Source organism: Haliotis asinina, chromosome 11 (assembly GCF_037392515.1).
Source record: "Haliotis asinina isolate JCU_RB_2024 chromosome 11, JCU_Hal_asi_v2, whole genome shotgun sequence".
In the NCBI taxonomy this organism is placed as follows: Eukaryota; Metazoa; Mollusca; class Gastropoda; order Lepetellida; family Haliotidae; genus Haliotis; species Haliotis asinina.
The window spans coordinates 34,884,567-34,906,820 of NC_090290.1; the positions used below are offsets into that span (position 1 = coordinate 34,884,567).

A 22,254-nucleotide genomic window follows, 5' to 3' on the forward strand; every position below is an offset into this window, starting at 1 on the left:
CAACACATGGGTACAATGAGTGAACCCTATTTCTGGTGTCCCGCCACCATGATCTGGCAGAAGGGGAATGATCTCACTGCCAATTGTGAAAGGTCGGTAACTCTTGGGGGACATGCCACACATGCCAATTCTGGTGTCCACTGCTGTGATATTGCTGGAATATTGCCAAAAGCGGCACAAAACTAGACACACTCACTAAAACTATATTAACATGAATCAGAAATAGGGATTCCCACATGGGACTTTGTCTGCACATCTGCTGAAGCCAAGGGACAAATATCAGACTCGTGCCGGAGCATGCCAAGATAAGATCATGGATGGCGACACGTGAGGACGGCCTTGCATAACAAGTCAATACCATGAATATGGAAACTGATCCATCTGTGTGCATCTGGGTGGCCATCTCAGCATCCATAGTGCAGACACCACTGCACAAGAACATTGCACCAGCTATCACTCCGTTGCAGTCTCAATATCTAATACACAAACCCCCTGCTTCATGGGATTGTTGCAGTAGTGAATTGATACGTTTTAACTGATGGCTGCTGAGTTGAACAGAGTATTTCTTTGCATTTTAAGTCACACAAGAGGGGAAGCATGTCAGTTATATGCCGGTTGTGAGTCACAGCATAATGAACCAGAATGTCTAGGTACCATTGGGACACCACTGGGGCATTGTAGAGACACCACTGGGGCATTGTAGAGACATCACTGGGGCATTGTAGAGACATCACTGGGGCATTGTAGAGACATCACTGGGGCATTGTAGAGACACCACTGGGGCATTGTAGAGACATCACTGGGGCATTGTAGAGACATCACTGGGGCATTGTAGAGACACCACTGGGGCATTGTAGAGACACCACTGGGGCATTGTAGAGACATCACTGGGGCATTGTAGAGACATCACTGGGGCATTGTAGAGACATCACTGGGGCATTGTAGAGACATCACTGGGGCATTGTAGAGACACCACTGGGGCATTGTAGAGACATCACTGGGGCATTGTAGAGACACCACTGGGGCATTGTAGAGACATCACTGGGGCATTGTAGAGACACCACTGGGGCATTGTAGAGACATCACTGGGGCATTGTAGAGACACCACTGGGGCATTGTAGAGACACCACTGGGGCATTGTAGAGACGCCATTATGACACTGTAGAGACGCCACTGGGGCATTGTAGAGACATCACTGGGGCATTGTAGAGATACCACTGGGGCACTGTAGAGATACCACTGGGGCATTGTAGAGATACCACTGGGGCATTGTAGAGACATCACTGGGGCATTGTAGAGATACCACTGGGGCATTGTAGAGATACCACTGGGGCATTGTAGAGACATCACTGGGGCATTGTAGAGATACCACTGGGGCATTGTAGAGACATCACTGGGGCATTGTAGAGATACCACTGGGGCATTGTAGAGATACCACTGGGGCATTGTAGAGAGACCACTGGGGCATTGTAGAGATACCACTGGGGCATTGTAGAGACATCACTGGGGCATTGTAGAGATACCACTGGGGCATTGTAGAGACACCACTGGGGCATTGTAGAGATACCACTGGGGCATTGTAGAGACATCACTGGGGCATTGTAGAGATACCACTGGGGCATTGTAGAGACACCACTGGGGCATTGTAGAGATACCACTGGGGCATTGTAGAGATACCACTGGGGCATTGTAGAGACACCACTGGGGCATTGTAGAGACACCACTGGGGCATTGTAGAGATACCACTGGGGCATTGTAGAGATACCACTGGGGCATTGTAGAGATACCACTGGGGCATTGTAGAGACACCACTGGGGCATTGTAGAGACACCACTGGGGCATTGTAGAGATACCACTGGGGCATTGTAGAGATACCACTGGGGCATTGTAGAGATACCACTGGGGCATTGTAGAGATACCACTGGGGCATTGTAGAGACATCACTGGGGCATTGTAGAGACATCACTGGGGCATTGTAGAGACACCACTGGGGCATTGTAGAGACATCACTGGGGCATTGTAGAGATACCACTGGGGCAGTGTAGAGACACCACTGGGGCATTGTAGAGATACCACTGGGGCATTGTAGAGATACCACTGGGGCATTGTAGAGATACCACTGGGGCATTGTAGAGATACCACTGGGGCATTGTAGAGATACCACTGGGGCATTGTAGAGACACCACTGGGGCATTGTAGAGACACCACTGGGGCATTGTAGAGAAACCACTGGGGCATTGTAGAGACATCACTGGGGCATTGTAGAGATACCACTGGGGCATTGTAGAGATACCACTGGGGCATTGTAGAGATACCACTGGGGCATTGTAGAGACACCACTGGGGCATTGTAGAGATACCACTGGGGCATTGTAGAGATACCACTGGGGCATTGTAGAGACATCACTGGGGCATTGTAGAGACATCACTGGGGCATTGTAGAGATACCACTGGGGCATTGTAGAGATACCACTGGGGCATTGTAGAGATACCACTGGGGCATTGTAGAGACATCACTGGGGCATTGTAGAGATACCACTGGGGCATTGTAGAGATACCACTGGGGCATTGTAGAGACATCACTGGGGCATTGTAGAGACATCACTGGGGCATTGTAGAGATACCACTGGGGCATTGTAGAGACACCACTGGGGCATTGTAGAGATACCACTGGGGCATTGTAGAGATACCACTGGGGCATTGTAGAGATACCACTGGGGCATTGTAGAGATACCACTGGGGCATTGTAGAGATACCACTGGGGCATTGTAGAGACACCACTGGGGCATTGTAGAGATACCACTGGGGCATTGTAGAGACACCACTGGGGCATTGTAGAGACATCACTGGGGCATTGTAGAGACATCACTGGGGCATTGTAGAGACACCACTGGGGCATTGTAGAGATACCACAGGGGCATTGTAGAGATACCACTGGGGCATTGTAGAGACATCACTGGGGCATTGTAGAGACATCACTGGGGCATTGTAGAGATACCACTGGGGCATTGTAGAGACGCCATTATGACACTGTAGAGACACCACTGGGGCATTGTAGAGATACCACTGGGGCATTGTAGAGATACCACTGGGGCATTGTAGAGACGCCATTATGACACTGTAGAGACACCACTGGGGCATTGTAGAGATACCACTGGGGCATTGTAGAGATACCACTGGGGCATTGTAGAGATACCACTGGGGCATTGTAGAGATACCACTGGGGCATTGTAGAGACGCCATTATGACACTGTAGAGACACCACTGGGGCATTGTAGAGACGCCATTATGACACTGTAGAGACATCACTGGGGCATTGTAGAGACGCCATTATGACACTGTAGAGACATCACTGGGGCATTGTAGAGACGCCATTATGACACTGTAGAGATACCACTGGGGCATTGTAGAGACGCCATTATGACACTGTAGAGACATCACTGGGGCATTGTAGAGATACCACTGGGGTAGAGACACCACTGGGGCATTGTAGAGACGCCATTATGACACTGTAGAGACATCACTGGGGCATTGTAGAGATACCACTGGGGTAGAGACACCACTGGGGCATTGTAGAGACGCCATTATGACACTGTAGAGACATCACTGGGGCATTGTAGAGACGCCATTATGACACTGTAGAGACATCACTGGGGCATTGTAGAGACGCCATTATGACACTGTAGAGACACCACTGGGGCATTGTAGAGACGCCATTATGACACTGTAGAGACATCACTGGGGCATTGTAGAGACGCCATTATGACACTGTAGAGACATCACTGGGGCATTGTAGAGACGCCATTATGACACTGTAGAGACATCACTGGGGCATTGTAGAGACGCCATTATGACACTGTAGAGACATCACTGGGGCATTGTAGAGACGCCATTATGACACTGTAGAGACATCACTGGGGCATTGTAGAGACGCCATTATGACACTGTAGAGACATCACTGGGGCATTGTAGAGACGCCATTATGACACTGTAGAGACATCACTGGGGCATTGTAGAGACGCCATTATGACACTGTAGAGACATCACGGGGCATTATAGAGACGCCATTATGACACTGTAGAGACACCACTGGGGCATTGTAGAGACGCCATTATGACACTGTAGAGACATCACTGGGGCATTGTAGAGACGCCATTATGACACTGTAGAGACATCACTGGGGCATTGTAGAGACGCCATTATGACACTGTAGAGACATCACTGGGGCATTGTAGAGACGCCATTATGACACTGTAGAGACATCACTGGGGCATTGTAGAGACGCCATTATGACACTGTAGAGACATCACTGGGGCATTGTAGAGACGCCATTATGACACTGTAGAGACATCACTGGGGCATTGTAGAGACGCCATTATGACACTGTAGAGATACCACTGGGGCATTGTAGAGACGCCATTATGACACTGTAGAGACATCACTGGGGCATTGTAGAGATACCACTGGGGTAGAGACACCACTGGGGCATTGTAGAGACGCCATTATGACACTGTAGAGACATCACTGGGGCATTGTAGAGATACCACTGGGGTAGAGACACCACTGGGGCATTGTAGAGACGCCATTATGACACTGTAGAGACATCACTGGGGCATTGTAGAGATACCACTGGGGTAGAGACACCACTATGACACTGTAGAGACATCACTGGGGCATTGTAGAGATACCACTGGGGTAGAGACACCACTATGACACTGTAGAGACATCACTGGGGCATTGTAGAGACACCATTATGACACTGTAGAGACATCACTGGGACATTGAGGAGACACCATTAGGACATTATGGAGACATCACTGGGACACTGTAAGAAACATGATTGGGACACTGCAGGGACAGAATTGGGACACTGCAAGAGACACCATTCGGGCATTGTAGGGGCACCACTGGGACACTGTAAGCGCACCATTGCTACACTGTGGAGGCACGAGAGAGGGATACTGCAGAAACACCAATGGGACATTGTAAAGGGCATGATTAGTACATTATAGAAGACACCATACAAGCATGAGAAGAATGGACTATGGTGAGGGACATGATATAGGACACAATAGAGGACACAAGGACAACTCCCTTTGTCCCCTCCTATCGAAATCCAATCACAACTTCCAGTCCTATCAAATACTTAACCACCGGAGACATTAATCCTAAATCTAACCTTTATTTGTTAAAAATGTTCACTCAAAAAACATTTCATTATCCTCACTATCTCAAACATCAAGCTGCAGATACAACTCAGGACCATCAAAAGAGTCAAACAGTTAATCGACCAAGCAACTTCATACTTCACCAGACTAACTGAATGTCCTGGCCTTGCGATCTCAGCCCATTGTCTTTGTAGTACAATGTTGCCTACCTTCGCAACTGAGATTCCTAACCCATAAAATTGAGCCAGATCAAAGGCCACACACAGATTAACATAGGTCCCATCAATCAGGCTAGCTCGTATCTCATCCCAAGTACAGCTTGAAACCCCCAAAACGCTTAGGCTGGTTAAGTCTGGCCGCAATATGCAGAAATGGTGTAATCAATACAGGACAGATTCAATGTGATACTGGGTTATCAATCCCTCACTGATCTTCACACTCAGATGTGCGTCACTTCAAAAGAGCAATTTAAAAAGTCCAGTTGGTGGCGCCCTTTCTGTGCATCGTAATCGTAGATTGAATTATCCAAGAACATTCGCAATTCATTGGATCAGGAATCAGCCATTAAAATTACATTCAAAAGATGAAAAAGTGTGATTAAACTTCACCTCTTGGTAACTGGCCACCGATCACCAGTAGGATGGTTAGAGAGAGAAATTTAATTGTCAACCTGGATGTATGACTCTTTAAAATAAAAAAAATAATAATTCTCAGAGCAGGACATCTGAAAGGGACCATCTCAAATTAATGCTCTGGGACCATCTCATGAAAACTGTTTCACAATAAACTAATCATGTTTCAAAATTGTCACAAATTATTCTGAGAGTGAGTGAGTGAGTGAATGAGAGTGAGAGACAGCAAGAGCTTTATGCAGTTTTTAAAGATATTCCAGCAATATGATGTCAGGGGACACAAGAAATGGGTTTCACTAACAGCACCCAGGGTGGTGGAGTAGCCTATTGGTTAAAGTGATAGCCCGTCACACCAAAGACCAGGTTTCGATTTCCCATAAGGATAAAACCATGATATTGTTGGACTATTGCTAAAAGCCTGGTCAAACTAAAACTCACACCCAAATGGGGATTAGAACCCTAGTCACGGGCAAGATGCCGCATTTCTTTAACCACAAAGCTGCCCCACCAGTAAGACAACTACAAGAAAAAACTGGACATCAGATATTGATGTTTTTGAGATCAAACAAATCCTGATAACACAAGCATGAGTTCTTAGCACAAGTAACACAATGATCACACACCATCCCTCCAATCAGTTTGAAGTTTGAACATTCATAAAATCTTATCTGTGACCAAGTGCTTGTATCCGAGGTATGAAATTCAAATTAATTATCCGTAAATGACAGCTGTTCTGTTAGCTTAAGAAACCTCAAATGAAGGATCTGTGCTTGAATTAATCAAGTCGGGAAGCAAGGTCCTGGCTTAGAGTGATAATTTAGAGTATTAAGACCCAAGTTACTGCATCCCCATCCCACCTCCATCACCGAGGACACCAGAACACATGCAAAGAAAAAATGCTGGAGAATGGCTCTTATTATCACAAATGCTCCATTCTTATCACTCTCCCACCAGGCGGCACTCCATGCCGCCAGTGAAATGGATTCCAGGCTCCATCAGTCGACCATCCTGTCGATCAACCAGACCAACACCATCAGGTTTCTTTCTCTATATTAAACACACACACACCACACACACACATTTTATCAATAGTCTTCACACACGAGGCAGAGACGGATTTTGAATATATTCAATTCTTGTATGACTACCAGAAATATCTTTGGAGTGGTGCCAAGCACATATTGGAACTGTAACTATACCAACCAGACCTTTCCCCAGGGGAATAAATAAACAATATACCTTAAGTGAGATGGAGATAAGGCATATATATCTGCATTAAGATAAATACAGCTTTATAACTTCTACCAAAAATAGGAATATGACAAGCAGGAATGTCGAAGGCGGCAGGAATGAGCTGGGTCAGATATAAATGTGCACATGTATACAGATATACATGTATATAGACATGATGATAAAGGAATATAGATATGCATTGGAACTCACATCCCATGAGGTAGAAATGGGCAATATTGCATAACACTTCCTACATTCCTGTGCGTTTGTTTGTTGGTTTTGTGGTTTGACTGCATTAGTTGTTCTTTATTAATGACCGTAAATAATGGGGTCAGGACCAGATCAACAAATAATTGGGCATAATTGAATCTAGTATTTGCATGTTTGTTAGTTGCTCGATGCCACACTTTCTCAGCCATATCATGTACAAGACAAAATCTGGACAACACAATCAAGTGATTAAAATCTTGAACATCATTCTATGCATTTGGGATACAATGCCATGTGTCAGCGAGTGAGTGAGTGTAGCTTTATGCCACACTCAGCAATATTCCAGTTATTCGTAAATATCTGAATCTGGACCAGAGAATTCAATGATCAAAACCATGAGCATTGATCTGCGCAATTGTGAACTTATGATATATGTCAACCAAGCCAGCAAGCTTAGCTTACTGAAGATCAGTTCTAACCCAGAACTTCAAGGGTGATGTGTCAATCAAGTCAGCAAGCCTGAACACCCGATCCTTGCTGAATACCACTTCTAAACCAGATCTTCAGCGATACCGGTGTTTGAGTTCTCCAACCAGGATCTTCAGCGATACCGGTGTTTGAGTTCTCTAACCCGGATCTTCAGCGATACTGGTGTTTGGAGTTCTCTAACCCGGATCTTCAGCGATGCCGGTGTTTAGAGTTCTCTAACCCGGATCTTGAGCGATACCGGTGTTTGGAGTTCTCTAACCCGGATCTTCAGCGATACCGGTGTTTGGAGTTCTCTAACCCGGATCTTCAGCGATACCAGTGTTTGGAGTCCTCTAATCCAGATCTTCAGCGATACCAGTGTTTGGAGTCCTCTAACCCAGATCTTCAGCGATACCAGTGTTTGGAGTTCTCTAACCCGGATCTTCAGCGATACCAGTGTTTGGAGTTCTCTAACCCGGATCTTCAGCGATACCAGTGTCTGGAGTTCTCTAACCCGGATCTTCAGTGATACCAGTGTTTGTAGTTCTCGGGGTAGTGACATTTGAGGAATACAATTTTCAACATGTCATCAAAACTTCCACTTTGCTACAAATTTGAACTCACAAGAACTGACAGACAAAAAGTCAACATTTTAATCTTGTTCAAAGACGACAAGCTACAAACTTTAAGGACGCATAAAATGAAATTTCACCCTACATTTACTATGCAGTTCTCAGATCTGGCAATGATTCCGTCAGCCTCAAGACAGATTATTCCTCTTTAACAAGTTCTATTAGATAGATATTTTCTTACAGACCTGACCAGATATAAATAATTGTCAAGTCACATTTCACATGAATAATTTAGCACTAATGGCTTTGAGCTCATCTCTACCTCTATATTGCCTGTGAAATGTGAGTTTCAATTTATTCAGCCCTCGAGTATGATTCTCACGGCAAGGAAATAATTGAAATTAAAACTCTGACTGATAAATTTCTTTTTGAAATATGAAACTGTCGAATATTATTTCTTGGCAATATTAAATCACTGGGAACCACTCAGCTCTCATCACATTCTCTTTATGTTGGTATATTACAGAATAGTTGAATTTCTCAACTTTAATGATGGAGAGTGCAATTTCACCCACGATGCATCACTGTGATGAAGGTGATCTAAACTTACTGGAAAAAGGTACTGGAATCAGATACCACAGGGACTGATTTGGCATGAGAGATACATATCAAACTGTCTCTCCAATATCCAAACAGCTGGAGCAACCCACACACATAATTGTCCTAAGAGGTAACTGGATGGGTTTGTCAGGCTCTTTGACTTGGCTGGCACACGTCATCGCATCCAATATTGTAGATAATTGGTCGTGGTTTTTATCACTGAATGTTCTGGCCCAGAGTTAATTATTTACACACCACCGCCATATGGCTGGAATATGGTTGAGCGTGGCATGAACGACAAGCAATAAATAACAAGCAATCTAAAGTATGTATCAGCTGAATATACTGGGGAAATAAAGCATGTATTTGAGAAATACTCAATTCTGATTTGTCAATCAGAAGCCACCTTTCTATGAAACCACTGATATGACATGATAATGTAATATTTTATACACTGAACGAGACTTCATATATGTGTTCTATAGAAGCTTTGAGCAGCATATTTGAGCACTTAAAAAACAGATTTTTTTTCAGTTGTGATAGGATTTATTATACATAATAATGAAAATGTTCACATGGAGACACCAATATGCAATGACTTAGGCACTTCACTCTGAAGAGCAGCTCAGAAACTCTTTATTTGGACAAAAGCATTAGAATATTGCAAGACACTTTTTCCCCCAACATCTCCCAATGCTGACGTTGTGGTGGCAGTTGCTGACACCTCCTGTTCAGTTACGGAGACCCCAACTACCAGCGATAATTCTAGCTTCCACACATCCGAGCTGCAATTGGTCAAAATTAAATCCTATCTTTAGAAGTGCCAATTAAGTCCTTTGAAATTCTGCGCATTCTTTCCCCAGATCAATACAACAGCACCTCGGCCATGCGCACCCTTTTTTGTCAAACGAAACTTGTCAGACTGAGTGATTGTTTTAGCTCCGGAACATCATTCATGTTCAAAGGTGCATTTATCAGCAGACAATCACTCTCTCCTCATAGGGGAAATGCTAAATTCACGATGTCACCTGATTTTTTTTTTAAATTAAATTTTCTCCATTTGAAGGAAACGGCAACACACTTGCTTGGAATCAACCAATCATACACGAGCATGCAGTTTTTGTGCTGCCAAGTGATGAACACCAAACTCAGCTTTCAAGTAGCATGAGGACAGGTACATTGAACTTGGAAAGTCTTTGTCCCCAGACTCCAAAAAGACAATAGCACCATCGCTGTGAGTGAGTGAGTGAGTGAGTGAGTGAGTGAGTGAGTGAGTGAGGGAGGGAGGGAGGGAGGGAGGTTTATGCCACTTTTAGCAAAAATCCTCAATATCACATCGGGGGACACCAGAAATGGGCTTCACACATTGTATCCATGTGGGTAATTGAACCCAGGTCTTCAGAGTGATGAACCAACACTTTAACCTCTAGGCTACCCCACCTCCCCACATGGACTAAGTTTCAGAGCAATAGTCAAACTGATTATGATTATTATAGTTGTGATGATTGTGTTGGCAGGTGAAACAGGGTCAAGTTTTATATTTGTAATTATTCAGAGTGAACAAGTCTGGCTTTATGCTGCTTTTAGCATTATTCCAGCAAAATGAGGGCAAGGGGAAAACAGCACATGGGCTTCACACATTGTACCCATGTGGAACTGGAAGATTGTACGTGGGTCTTCGACATGACAAGCAAATGCTTTAACTGCTGGGCTAACCCACTGTCTTCTCAAGATTACTGTACTTGTATAGTAAGATACATGAGACTAAAGCCAGGTGCACAGGATCATGATTAAAATGGTTTGGTGTATTTGTAGTTTAACATTGCACTGAGCAGCATTCCAGCAATATGGCAGCGGTCTGTAAATAATGTTGTGACCAGACAATCCAGTGACCAACAGCATGAGCATCGATCTATACAATTGGGATATGACGACATGTCAACCAAGTCTGCAAACCTGACCACCCGATCCTGCACAAATGACAAGCATGGGCTACTGATGACCAATTCTGACCCTGATCTTCGTGGTTCACTTAAAGATTGATTCTAGCATGTTGATCAAACATAACACAATGACATTAATAAAGTCATGCCAGTGGACTTCTGTTTTTCAAGATGATACTGGAGAGGAGTAATGGTAATGTCAGTGAGGGTTGAGGGTGTCAGTATTTACCCTCATGTCTGGGCTGTCGCAGGTTTTGATCAGGGCCTCTACCATCTCATCATCATTCAGGGACGTTTTCAACACTCTCTCACACTCCGCTTGGCACTCTCGTGTCTTGGCCTTCTGACAGCATGGTATGTCTGAAAATAGGGAACATATGAGAAATGGGCAATGTCTCCAAATAAGTATATGTGTGGGTATGTCTGAACATAGACATATATCTGAACAAGGGGAATATTGGGTATGGGTGAGTGGGTCTGTTTTTACACCACTTTTATCAATATTTCAGCAATATCAAGGTGGGGACATTAGTAATGGGTTTCATACATTGTACCCATGTGGGGAATCGAACCCAGGCCTTCAGTGTGGCTTTAACCATAAGGTATTTCTGAACAAGACGTATGAATGAACACCCCAAAGTGATTAATCACTGTCTGGGACTATTTATTCCTTTTCCATCAATTCCTAACAAGACCATGACATGAAAGCCTCTTGCTCTGCAGGGAATCCCAACAGGTGTACTCACTGTCTTGTGGTATGTTGGCTCTAGCTGAGCGGGTCTGGTTCTGGACACACTTGGCCACAGGCAGGCTGCCACCCTTGCAATGTCGGTAAACCACATCACGGTTTGCTCGTGCCGTTGTCGACCCCAACAGGAAGTAGCTGTGACACACGATGCTGCAGCTGTCCCGGACTGACTGATGACAACACTTGTCCCCCACTGGAAAACAAACAGACCATCAGTTTCATTGGACAACTCCATCAGCTGAGTGAGTGAGCGAGTGAGAGAGAGAGAGAGAGTAGTTTTACGTCACTTCTATCATTATTCCAACAATACCACGGCATAGAACAGATTTCACATGAAAAGGCTGACTCTGACAGCTAAATGAAATCAGATGTTTTTACTTGCATGAAGAATCAAATCGAAAAAGATCAAATCGATGATCCAATATTGAAAACTGAATCGAAATGAGGTCTGGGTGAATCGTTGCATCCGTTGTTAATATTTTAGGGTGGAAAGACTTAAGAGATGCAGATTTCAGATCTAGCCACTTGCAGGGGTATTGTGCACACAAACCATAATAGTCAAATGAATAAGAATTTTTATTTTCACTGCTATAATGTGAGTTTCATTTTACACAACTCTTAATATTTCAGTGTGAGAAGGTCCCAAGTGATGCACATCTATTTCATAGAATTTTGGTGGTTCTGTGAGCTTTCATAATATCATGACAAACAAAGAAACAGCAGCCAGAAAGAGATCTGCACATAATAATTTCCTGGCTCATACAAGGGACACAACTCTGCACAGTTAACAACTGGGTCACCCACCAATCCACAAATCAACATTTGGTTGTGATTTGACCTTTATTTCAGTAAAGCAATGCCTGTCTACAAATTTTAACACTGAAACACCAATAGATGTTTTCAGTTTGGTGCAAACAAACCATGCTATTTCAGTTTGGTGCAAACAAACCATGTGATCATAATTTGGGATTCAAACCGACCAGATAGCAAAGCACATTTAAGATTCTCTTCCTTTCGCAAAATGAACACTGAACACTGAAAGCTACTGATGGTGACCTCAAACCAAGCATTCTGTTTTCAAGGTACACTGGAGTCTGTCTGCTTACCATTGTGTCGGTGTAGACATTTATACATTGACTTCTCCGTGTTCCGATTGCAGTGGGTGGAGCCAATGTCCCTCATGGAGTAGGCCTGTCAAAGATAAAATAATGCCCAATAAGTGGTCAATGACTATGGCTGTAGTATGGCTACAACAATCAGAGACGAAAACATGACTTCTCACGATACACACACGAGTGTTGTGACTTGTGATGATACATCAATGCATTAATACTACTTCTAAGACATACAATCCACAAAAAGTTTATCAATATTTAGTTTTGAAAAAATCAACTTAAATATGCTTGAGTATTGTTTTTATTTGGATGTTATGAGAGATATAAATGATTATTTTTCAAGCACAAAGATGGGAAATTTGAACTTTTTAATCTCTGAGAATAAAAAAAATGTTGACCTTTTCATGGACAGTAGTAAAATGTGAAATATTGATGTTCAAAATCTAACTAAACTTACACAATAATGTTGCAGAGTTAGGTATTGTGACACAGATCAAATCATGACATGAAACTTATGTATCGACAAACGCCTACTTGTGTCCATCTCCTAACTCTTCTAATTCAGCTGAATACAGACTAGTTGAAAAGCAGGTAAAGTAACAAACAGAGACGATAACAACCTGCTTGCTGGTAACTGGTGGTTTTACTTGACCCTGGATGCAGGGTCAACAGACGCTAGCAATGGTATAGTATGTACAACTAATTACAACAGTACTGGTATAAATCAAGTCTCAAGTAGTTCCTGCTCTAGATTATTCTGAAACTTCAGTACAGAGGTGAGTGAGTGAGTTGGATGCATCCATGCTACCAGCATCCAGTCTGTGTAAGGAAAACAACCCTGTGAGAAGCAGATCAACAACAGCCATAGCAATAATGTGTTCGTAATTCCTTATTTTGACATAGGCTAACTATAGTCATACTGCTAGTAGCACTTTTCGAACAGGGCCTAGATCTTTGACATTTACCACTGATAAAACTTCTAAACATAATCTAGACGAAACTGGAGCACAAACATGTCATCATTAGTTCCACATCCCCTAAGGGAACATAACTCCGCATACTGAATCCTAATGCTGTAGACAACCTCATTCTCAGAAAAACTGGCAGTGGTGAGAAATACCATCATCAAGCAATACAACAATGTTCTTCAAGCTCACAAAATGGTGATGCCAAAAATTATCAATAAAGCTTTCCGCGCACTAAATGCTTCTCACTCTCCCAAAACTCCTTGCACATTATGAAACCCCCCATAGATGACATTTTGTATTCATCGTACCTACCTTGGTGTTTTTTTTCACAGTGACATTTGATATTCAAGTATGTATAATATGTGATAGACAAATACATAATAGCTTTATCACTGAAGATTCAACATATATCACTGTATGTCCCACATAAGTGTTTCCTTATCCTTATATTGCAACATCATCAACAACATACAGTTTGCTGTACCTGCATTTTGTGGGGTAACAAAACATCAACCATACCTCTGCCATAAATCAGGCATTGTTCATTACAAACCATCAGTGACCATATAAACGCCAACCACGCCGTATCAGGCACAGAGCAGATGACAGAAGTGAGGGAGTGAAAAACATAAACTGTTGGATACACCTTCAGAGATTCTCCTCTGTGTAAACCACCCTACTCTATGTTGGCCATTTCTGTCATCCAACAGTCCTCTAAGCTCTCTGAATCATCTTGTTGCCACTCTACAAAAAACTCTGATCCAAACCTTCCCTAGTTCCTGGAGCTCAATGCCACACTGATGTATTACTATGCTGTTGTCTACCCCATCTGTCTCTCCAGAACAACCCTGCCACCAATATACACTTCAACTGATCTTGTCTCTGACCCATCTCTACCCAGTCTACCAACTCTACCTTGTGACCCAACTCTACCCAACCTTTCACCTGGGCACCTTGTTTAAATACCTCCATCCTCTACCTAGTCTGTTCTCCACTTCATCTACCCTCAACCTTCATCTTGCACCCTTGTTCCACGACCCACTCTACTCTTCCGTACACCCAACTCTTTTCTCCATATCCAACTCACTCACTTGCCAGACACTACGCTCCTCTGCCCATTAGCCACCACACTGGTCCCACCCTACACACCCCTCCATACTAGCCCCATACTGCACCCCACACAACAAACCCTTATATACCTTGCCCCACCCTACTCTTCCTTCCCCACCTAGCCGCCACCCAGTTCACCACCCAGCTTGAAGTCCGACCCCTATGAACCCGTCGCCACATGGAAGCACACTTCCTATAAGCATCCTTCCCCATCTGGAGACGGAATTAGCATTGCTAGTAGTACCCTCCATAAACAAGGCATGCCATATTTCAGAATGGTGCAAATGGCTTTATTTTAAGCTGAAGCCTAAATAGTGCAGTCTACAGCAATATGTAAGAACATCAGACCAAATCCTAGACATCTGGTCGGGATAGTCTCCACACCGCTTGAAATACACCAGCAAAGGAGTTCACATCTTGCATTAAATATCTGCATGTTTTGTCTGATTGGATCCGACTGCTGATGAAATCATGGAATGATGATAGCTTCTGTACAACTAGCTATTATGTTTTTGATTTAGATGATAGTTCCCTAACTAGTTATTACTTATACTTCTGAAGACAGTAATGGACATAATAGTATGTCTCTACTTCAGACGTTAACTACAAGAAATATAGTTATTTCATTTATAAATACCTCTCCATACACAAAAAACACCCTAAAAACCCAATGAAATTGAAGTCAAAGGGACCCCAGAACAACTAAGAGCTGAAGCAATTCTGACTCACACAGTCATTTTAGAGTTGGACTATTTTTTCTCTATTCTCTGGAGCCTGGGACAGAGACTATTTCTGCTTCTGATGATAGTTTCTGGACAACTGGATATCATGTTCTTGCTTGAACGTGGTAAAGTAATTCAAAGACGCAATTGATCTGCCTTCAAACATATCATACTGGAATGTATTGACAATGAAAGATATACTTGAAAACTACATTCAGTGATAAGGGCACAGTTTTACTTTTGTTGTCAGAGGACTTATGCCAACATCCAGCATTGGTGTGGTTGGGAAATTATTGACATATTATAAAACACAAGAGGTGATGTTTCAAACTGCTGATTTGCAGTGCTTAAGTTTATATAGGTCAGCCATTGATACATTTGCACTAACCGTACTAAAAAGTGAGTGAGTATAGTTTTACGCTGCTCTTAGCTATAATCATGGCATGGGACACCAAAAATAGGCTTCACGTGTATGAATGTTGGGATATTTGCAAAAAGAATATAACCAGTTGGCAATCCCCTACCCTAAAACTGCCCAGAAAGGAAGGTTGGTGTTCAATATCATGTAAACAGAGATTAAAATATGGTATTTGTTGTTGTCCTGCTCAAACTGAAAGATATAAAACTAAGACAGGTATGTCAGCTTGATTGACTAACAGAGATATCCCAGATGAACTGTGACTTGGTGAGTGAGTAATTATCATAAGATAATGGGTACAACAGCTCATCAGATATTGCGTTAACAAGAAATTGAAGTGGTCAAAGAGTACCTTGGAAATAAGGTCAAAGTCACCCAAAAATGTTTGGTACCTGTGTGATATCCAAATTTGAAGACAATGGGTACAACAGTTCATGAGATATCACGTTTACAAGAGTTTGAAGAGTTGTCAAACAGTCACAGTGACCTTGAAAACATAGTCAAGGTCACCAAAATCGAGTGGCTGCATAATCCCCAAATGTATCCTGTCACCAAATTTGAAGACATTGGGTACATTGGTTCATGAGATATCACGTTAACACAAGTTTGAAAAGTGGTCAAAGAGACCTTGAAAAGAAGGTCAAGGTCACCAAAATTGACTGGTGTCTGCGTAATCCCCTAATGTAGGCTATCACAAAACCTGAAAATGTGACGTCTGAACAAATTCCTTCCAAACTGTAGAGGTTGTTCTTTGCAAATCATAAATGCCAATCAAAATATGACACAAGCCTTGAAACAAGTACACATGATATTTAAGTAATGACTCAGAACCTGATGAGCTACAAACTCTTCAGCAGAAACAGCACAGGAATTTACAATTAATATCATAAACTTTAAAAAGCACTTGTTCTGCCTGTTTAAATTCTCGAATGCTCTCCCAAGGAGCTGGGACTGTAAACTGGGAGAAGAAATCAAGTGGCATATTTAGACTTGCCTCCATGTCCCATTCTGCTAATGGCTTGTTGTGAAATGGGGGCAAAACAAAACTTTCCACAGCTGAACGAATATTTGAAAATCTGTGCAACTTTCTGTTTATCTATTATAATAGATCAAATTTCCTTGCTTGTTGTTTTGTATGCAGTAAAGATTAACTTGTGATCTTCAAAAGAGCTCTCAGGATGGAAGTTCTACATATCAAGACATTTTTGAGGGTTGTTTTTGTAAAGCAGTTTGAAGAGAATGACAAAGGGGGGCTTCTGCAAGGTGATCCCGATCTTTGTTTAATTTAAACAAGCAATTTCACTGCGAAAATAAAATAACAAAAAAGTCTGAAATACTTACAGGAGAAACAGCTGGACTCTTAAGAGTCATGGGAAGAAATATAGGTATTTAGAAGTTAGGAATAGTATTGGCATGTTTATGCAAAGACAAACTACTTTGGACCACTGTGTTTGGGTTCAGTAGAGAGCAATATGCTGAGTGCTTGATTTAATAAAGAAAAAAACCCATGAACTTAAATAACACATATTTCAACGAACAGTTACATATGCTCTGAATAAAAAAATCATTTGACTCATTTCTGCCAGACCAATTATATGTCTTGTTTTACATTTGCTTGTCGACTTTTCAAGATTTAAAAAAAATACAAGTAAATTTTTTCCACTCAAAAATTCAGATCCCAATGTTGAGATATATGAGAGTGAAAATTCGACAACGCAAGACAGTTTGTTGGAAACTAAAATGCAGGCGTGCTCACAGACTTTAACTTGAATTGTCAAACAATATTTAGATATTAGAAATCACTGCTTTGAACATCTCAGCGAGTGTGAACTTAACAAACTCATGTGAGATTTTGCTTTGACTGGTGATTTATATTCTCCCTCCTGCCTTTACTTGTCTGAGGACAAAACTCAGTAAAACAAGAAATACAATTAGTTTGGCCTTAGCCAGAAATCCAAGGTGAAGCAATAAGCATTTTGACTTCTGGGAATAAGGGATATTTGTGAAGAAATAAATTCAGGGAAACTGAAAATGAGTAAATAAATTAAGTAATGACACGATCATGTCTTCTTAATGTATCATGGATGTTAAATGATAACTGTGAAAAATGCGAAATTCAAACATCAATGAAAAATTATGGTCTCTCAGAACAAATGAAGTACTTTTTTCTAGACGAAATATACCAAATATATGTTGCATGAAAAATATGGTACTGATAAACCATTATGATAAAGACCTTAGCGATTTCTGGGATTAACATTTATGATGATAGATACCAATTCCTTAAACATGTTTAAGAAAATATTTGAATGAATAATAATAATTTCCACAGAAAATAAATTCATTAGTGTTGCAATACAGATTTCGCAAAGAAATAAACAGTAAGCGGTAGAATTTGAGCCATGGTAATTTCATTTGTACTTCTGCAGACAGACTTGAGCTATTAAACATGTCTCGGCGCTGATAGCAACAGCTTTTTCCCCAGTCTGCATCCAGAAAGTTAATTCAAGTATCCATCAACAGCAGGAATTCTACCAGGGTGTTATGGCTCCATGGGACGTTTACCTTACAACTGCTTCCAGGGAAAGACCTACTGTTTTCCTAACAACTGGTTCAGCACATTGCCAAAACTACATTGGTTTCTTCACGCTAGTCTGTACAAGGCAGGGCAGGTCCTCTGGAGTTAAGTCATCCAAGCTGGCTTGCACACCCTGTCCATTAATGCTTTGAATTACATAAAAAGCAAAGCTTTTAAAACATTTTTTCGACACCAAGTCAACAACAAAGCTTTTGTTTTGTCCCTGCGACTCGGTAATTGTGGACCTTTTTACATCCTTCCAGCCACCTCGCGCGCACTATTTTTCAATCTCTTCTAGCCCCGTAATACGTTTCCTGAGAGTCTTGCCTTGAGCCAGGAAACCAGTCTTTATTGATTGTTTAGGAAGAAAATCATCTTGTCATAAATGCGTTAGTGAATTCACTGAGTTTGCACCAGGGCAAACATGCAGGCAAAGAGGCTCACTGATAGCTCCTCAGTATCAGAGCCAGTATGTATTAAATCGTACACTGTCAACACTGCAATTAAAGGGGCCTTAAGGAGTGTGTTTCCAATGCACCTACCATGAAAACTTACCACCAGATACTGGTGGTCTAATTTGTACTATAATTTAAGAGACATTTATAATCTTGCATTTTGTACACTAATTAAAAAGAAATTTTAAAAACCTTATTTCGTTCAGCATTGACATTTCTTCCAAAATACATCATTTTTTAGTTCAAAACATCAAAGGGAAATTATTTACAACTCTTGAAAATGCTCATCTATCTTACACTAAAAGTAACTTATCGTTATTTGATTAATCGATAAATAGATGTTTGCATTGTAAAAAAATATTTTGAAATATTTTTATGTAGAGTTAACTTATTTTATCTGAAATAACATGAACTTTTGTGGACCTTGAGCAGAATGTCCTAACCCAGCTGAATAAACATCTTTACAAGCGTATGTTTCTTTAAAATAGAACCATGTGCTTAATTAAAAGCATATGCAACCAAATATATGTGCAAAGTTCATATGCTAGTCAGCAAAAACATTAGCATAAAACTGCTTTGACTTTCTATCTTAAGACAAACCCTTTCATATTTTTACCCCATTTATAATTTCAGTAAGCAAATTAAATTTGAACTTATACCTTCCTTGCATAAAAGCCATCATACCAAGCACAAACTACCACATTTATAATTTCAGCATGGAAATTAAAACTGAACTTATACCATCCTCAAAAAGCTAACTTAAGCACAAAAAATAGCACTGACAAATTAACAGTAAATTATCTGAACGTAATATACTAAAAAGCAAAAAGAAATGCAGTTTTGAAAAATATTATATCTCATAAACGTAAGTGTTCATGTTCATGTCTTCCTCTTGAAAACCTGACAAAGAGTTGTGTTTCTTCTGCAGTTCAATATAGAAAGGGCAGGAAAAATATTCCCCAAAGGATTTTTTTCTAGCTTAACTGAAACCTTACGCTTAACTTGTGCTTAACTTGTGCTTAACTTGTGCTTAACTTGTGACAAGAACCCCTCTCTAGATGACATATATAACTTAAAGTATGGGTCAAGCATGTTCTTCAAGTTTTTAAATTGCTGAGTATGATTCAATAGACAAAGATTCAACACACTTGTGTTGACAAATTATCTGGTGTCAATTAGCTGTTTGTCTTAAAAATATCCCATTTATCAAAATATTTAAATATGCTTGCAATAAAAAATTTTCAAATGATTTAGTGGGGTACTCAGTGGTAAAAGCCTAATATGAGGTCTTTGAAAAACGATGTGACCCAGTGGTTACAGTGTTCAGTCCTCTCACCAAAGACCTGGGTTCGGCTCCCCAAATGGACACAATGTGTAAAGTCAATTTATGGTGTACCATTCAGTGAACATTGTTAAATATGGCATAAAACCATACTCATTCACAATATCAAGCAATAAAATACTACAGAAATTTAATTCACGGTTGGTCTGAAAAGAGATGGTCAGTCAATAAGAAAAGGAGAAGTACCTGTTGGGACTGTAAAACACTACAGATTGATCATTTCATAATCAAGGCCTTAGGTGGGATGGTGGGTGTAGCTTGGACTGGATCACAATAATAAGTGGACAGAATAATGAAAAATAATTATGCTGAAGACTTTAGAGATTGTCTGACAAAAAATACAATAAGTTGTTTTTTGCTAAAAAAAAAATTAAACTACTCAGGGTCATAGTTTTAATATTGAAAATATACTGTTTGAAATAAATAAGGGAATGCATGAAAGTACAAGTACTAGAGCAGAAACTTGGAAAAGAATAAAGGAACATTTGTACTTTCATGTTAACCCTTATTTGTTTCCATGAGTACATGTGATTTTGCCCCTGGAGTTGATTAACTACGTCCTTGCAATACCCTGATCAAGACTATGAAAAATAAAGAAGTCAACCTTATTGCATACTGCTAAAGGTATCATTTGGGAAAGTGAGTGAGTGAGTTTTATGCCGCTTTGAGCATTATTCCAGTAATATCAGGTCAGGGGACACCAGAAATGGACTTCACATATTCTATCCTTGTGGGAAATCAAACTCAGGTTTTCGGTGTGACAGGTGAAGGCTTTAACCCACTAGGCTACATCATCGCCTCCACATTGCAGTGAGGGAATAACTGCACATAAACTACAAAGAATCATTTCTTTGACTTTGCATTTAAGAGATTTTATAACTGCGTAAGTACGTCTACATGTGTAACCCTGCCCCTTGTGTTCCCGGACAATAACGTTTGTCTTCAGCTTCATCTACTTCATCTACTTCATCTACTTCATCAGCTTCATCTGCTTCATCTGCTTCATCAGCTTCATCTACTTCATCAGCTTCATCTACTTCATCTACTTCATCAGCTTCATCTACTTCATCTACTTCATCTACTTCATCTACTTCATCTACTTCATCAGCTTCATCTACTTCATCAGCTTCATCTACTTCATCTACTTCATCTACTTCATCTACTTCATCTACTTCATCAGCTTCATCTGCTTCATCTACTTCATCAGCTTCATCTACTTCATCTACTTCATCAGCTTCATCTACTTCATCTACTTCATCAGCTTCATCTACTTCATCTACTTCATCTACTTCATCTACTTCATCAGCTTCATCTACTTCATCTACTTCATCAGCTTCATCAGCTTCATCTACTTCATCTACTTCATCAGCTTCCATCTACTTCATCTACTTCATCTACTTCATCTACTTCATCAGCTTCATCTACTTCATCTACTTCATCTACTTCATCAGCTTCATCTACTTCATCTACTTCATCAGCTTCATCTACTTCATCAGCTTCATCTACTTCATCAGCTTCATCTACTTCATCTACTTCATCAGCTTCATCAGCTTCATCAGCTTCATCTACTTCATCAGCTTCATCTACTTCATCTACTTCATCTACTTCATCTACTTCATCAGCTTCATCTACTTCATCTACTTCATCAGCTTCATCTACTTCATCTACTTCATCAGCTTCATCTACTTCATCAGCTTCATCTACTTCATCTACTTCATCAGCTTCATCTACTTCATCTACTTCATCTACTTCATCAGCTTCATCTACTTCATCTACTTCATCAGCTTCATCTACTTCATCAGCTTCATCTACTTCATCTACTTCATCTACTTCATCAGCTTCATCTACTTCATCTACTTCATCTACTTCATCAGCTTCATCTACTTCATCTACTTCATCAGCTTCATCTACTTCATCTGCTTCATCAGCTTCATCTACTTCATCTACTTCATCAGCTTCATCTACTTCATCTA

At 41.1% G+C, this 22,254-nt stretch overlaps 1 protein-coding gene across 1 annotated transcript in view; it reads right to left on the bottom strand.

The window, feature by feature from the left end:
• LOC137255198 (reversion-inducing cysteine-rich protein with Kazal motifs-like) overlaps window positions 1–22,254 on the bottom strand; it is a 97,421-nt gene that overhangs the window by 11,776 nt on the left and 63,391 nt on the right. The window contains exons 6-8 of the mRNA XM_067792608.1: window positions 12,680–12,764; window positions 11,572–11,766; window positions 11,055–11,185 (exon numbers count right to left, since the gene is read on the bottom strand). Of these exons, the coding sequence (XP_067648709.1) occupies window positions 11,055–11,185; window positions 11,572–11,766; window positions 12,680–12,764 (411 nt within the window). The remainder of the gene's footprint in view (window positions 1–11,054; window positions 11,186–11,571; window positions 11,767–12,679; window positions 12,765–22,254) is intronic.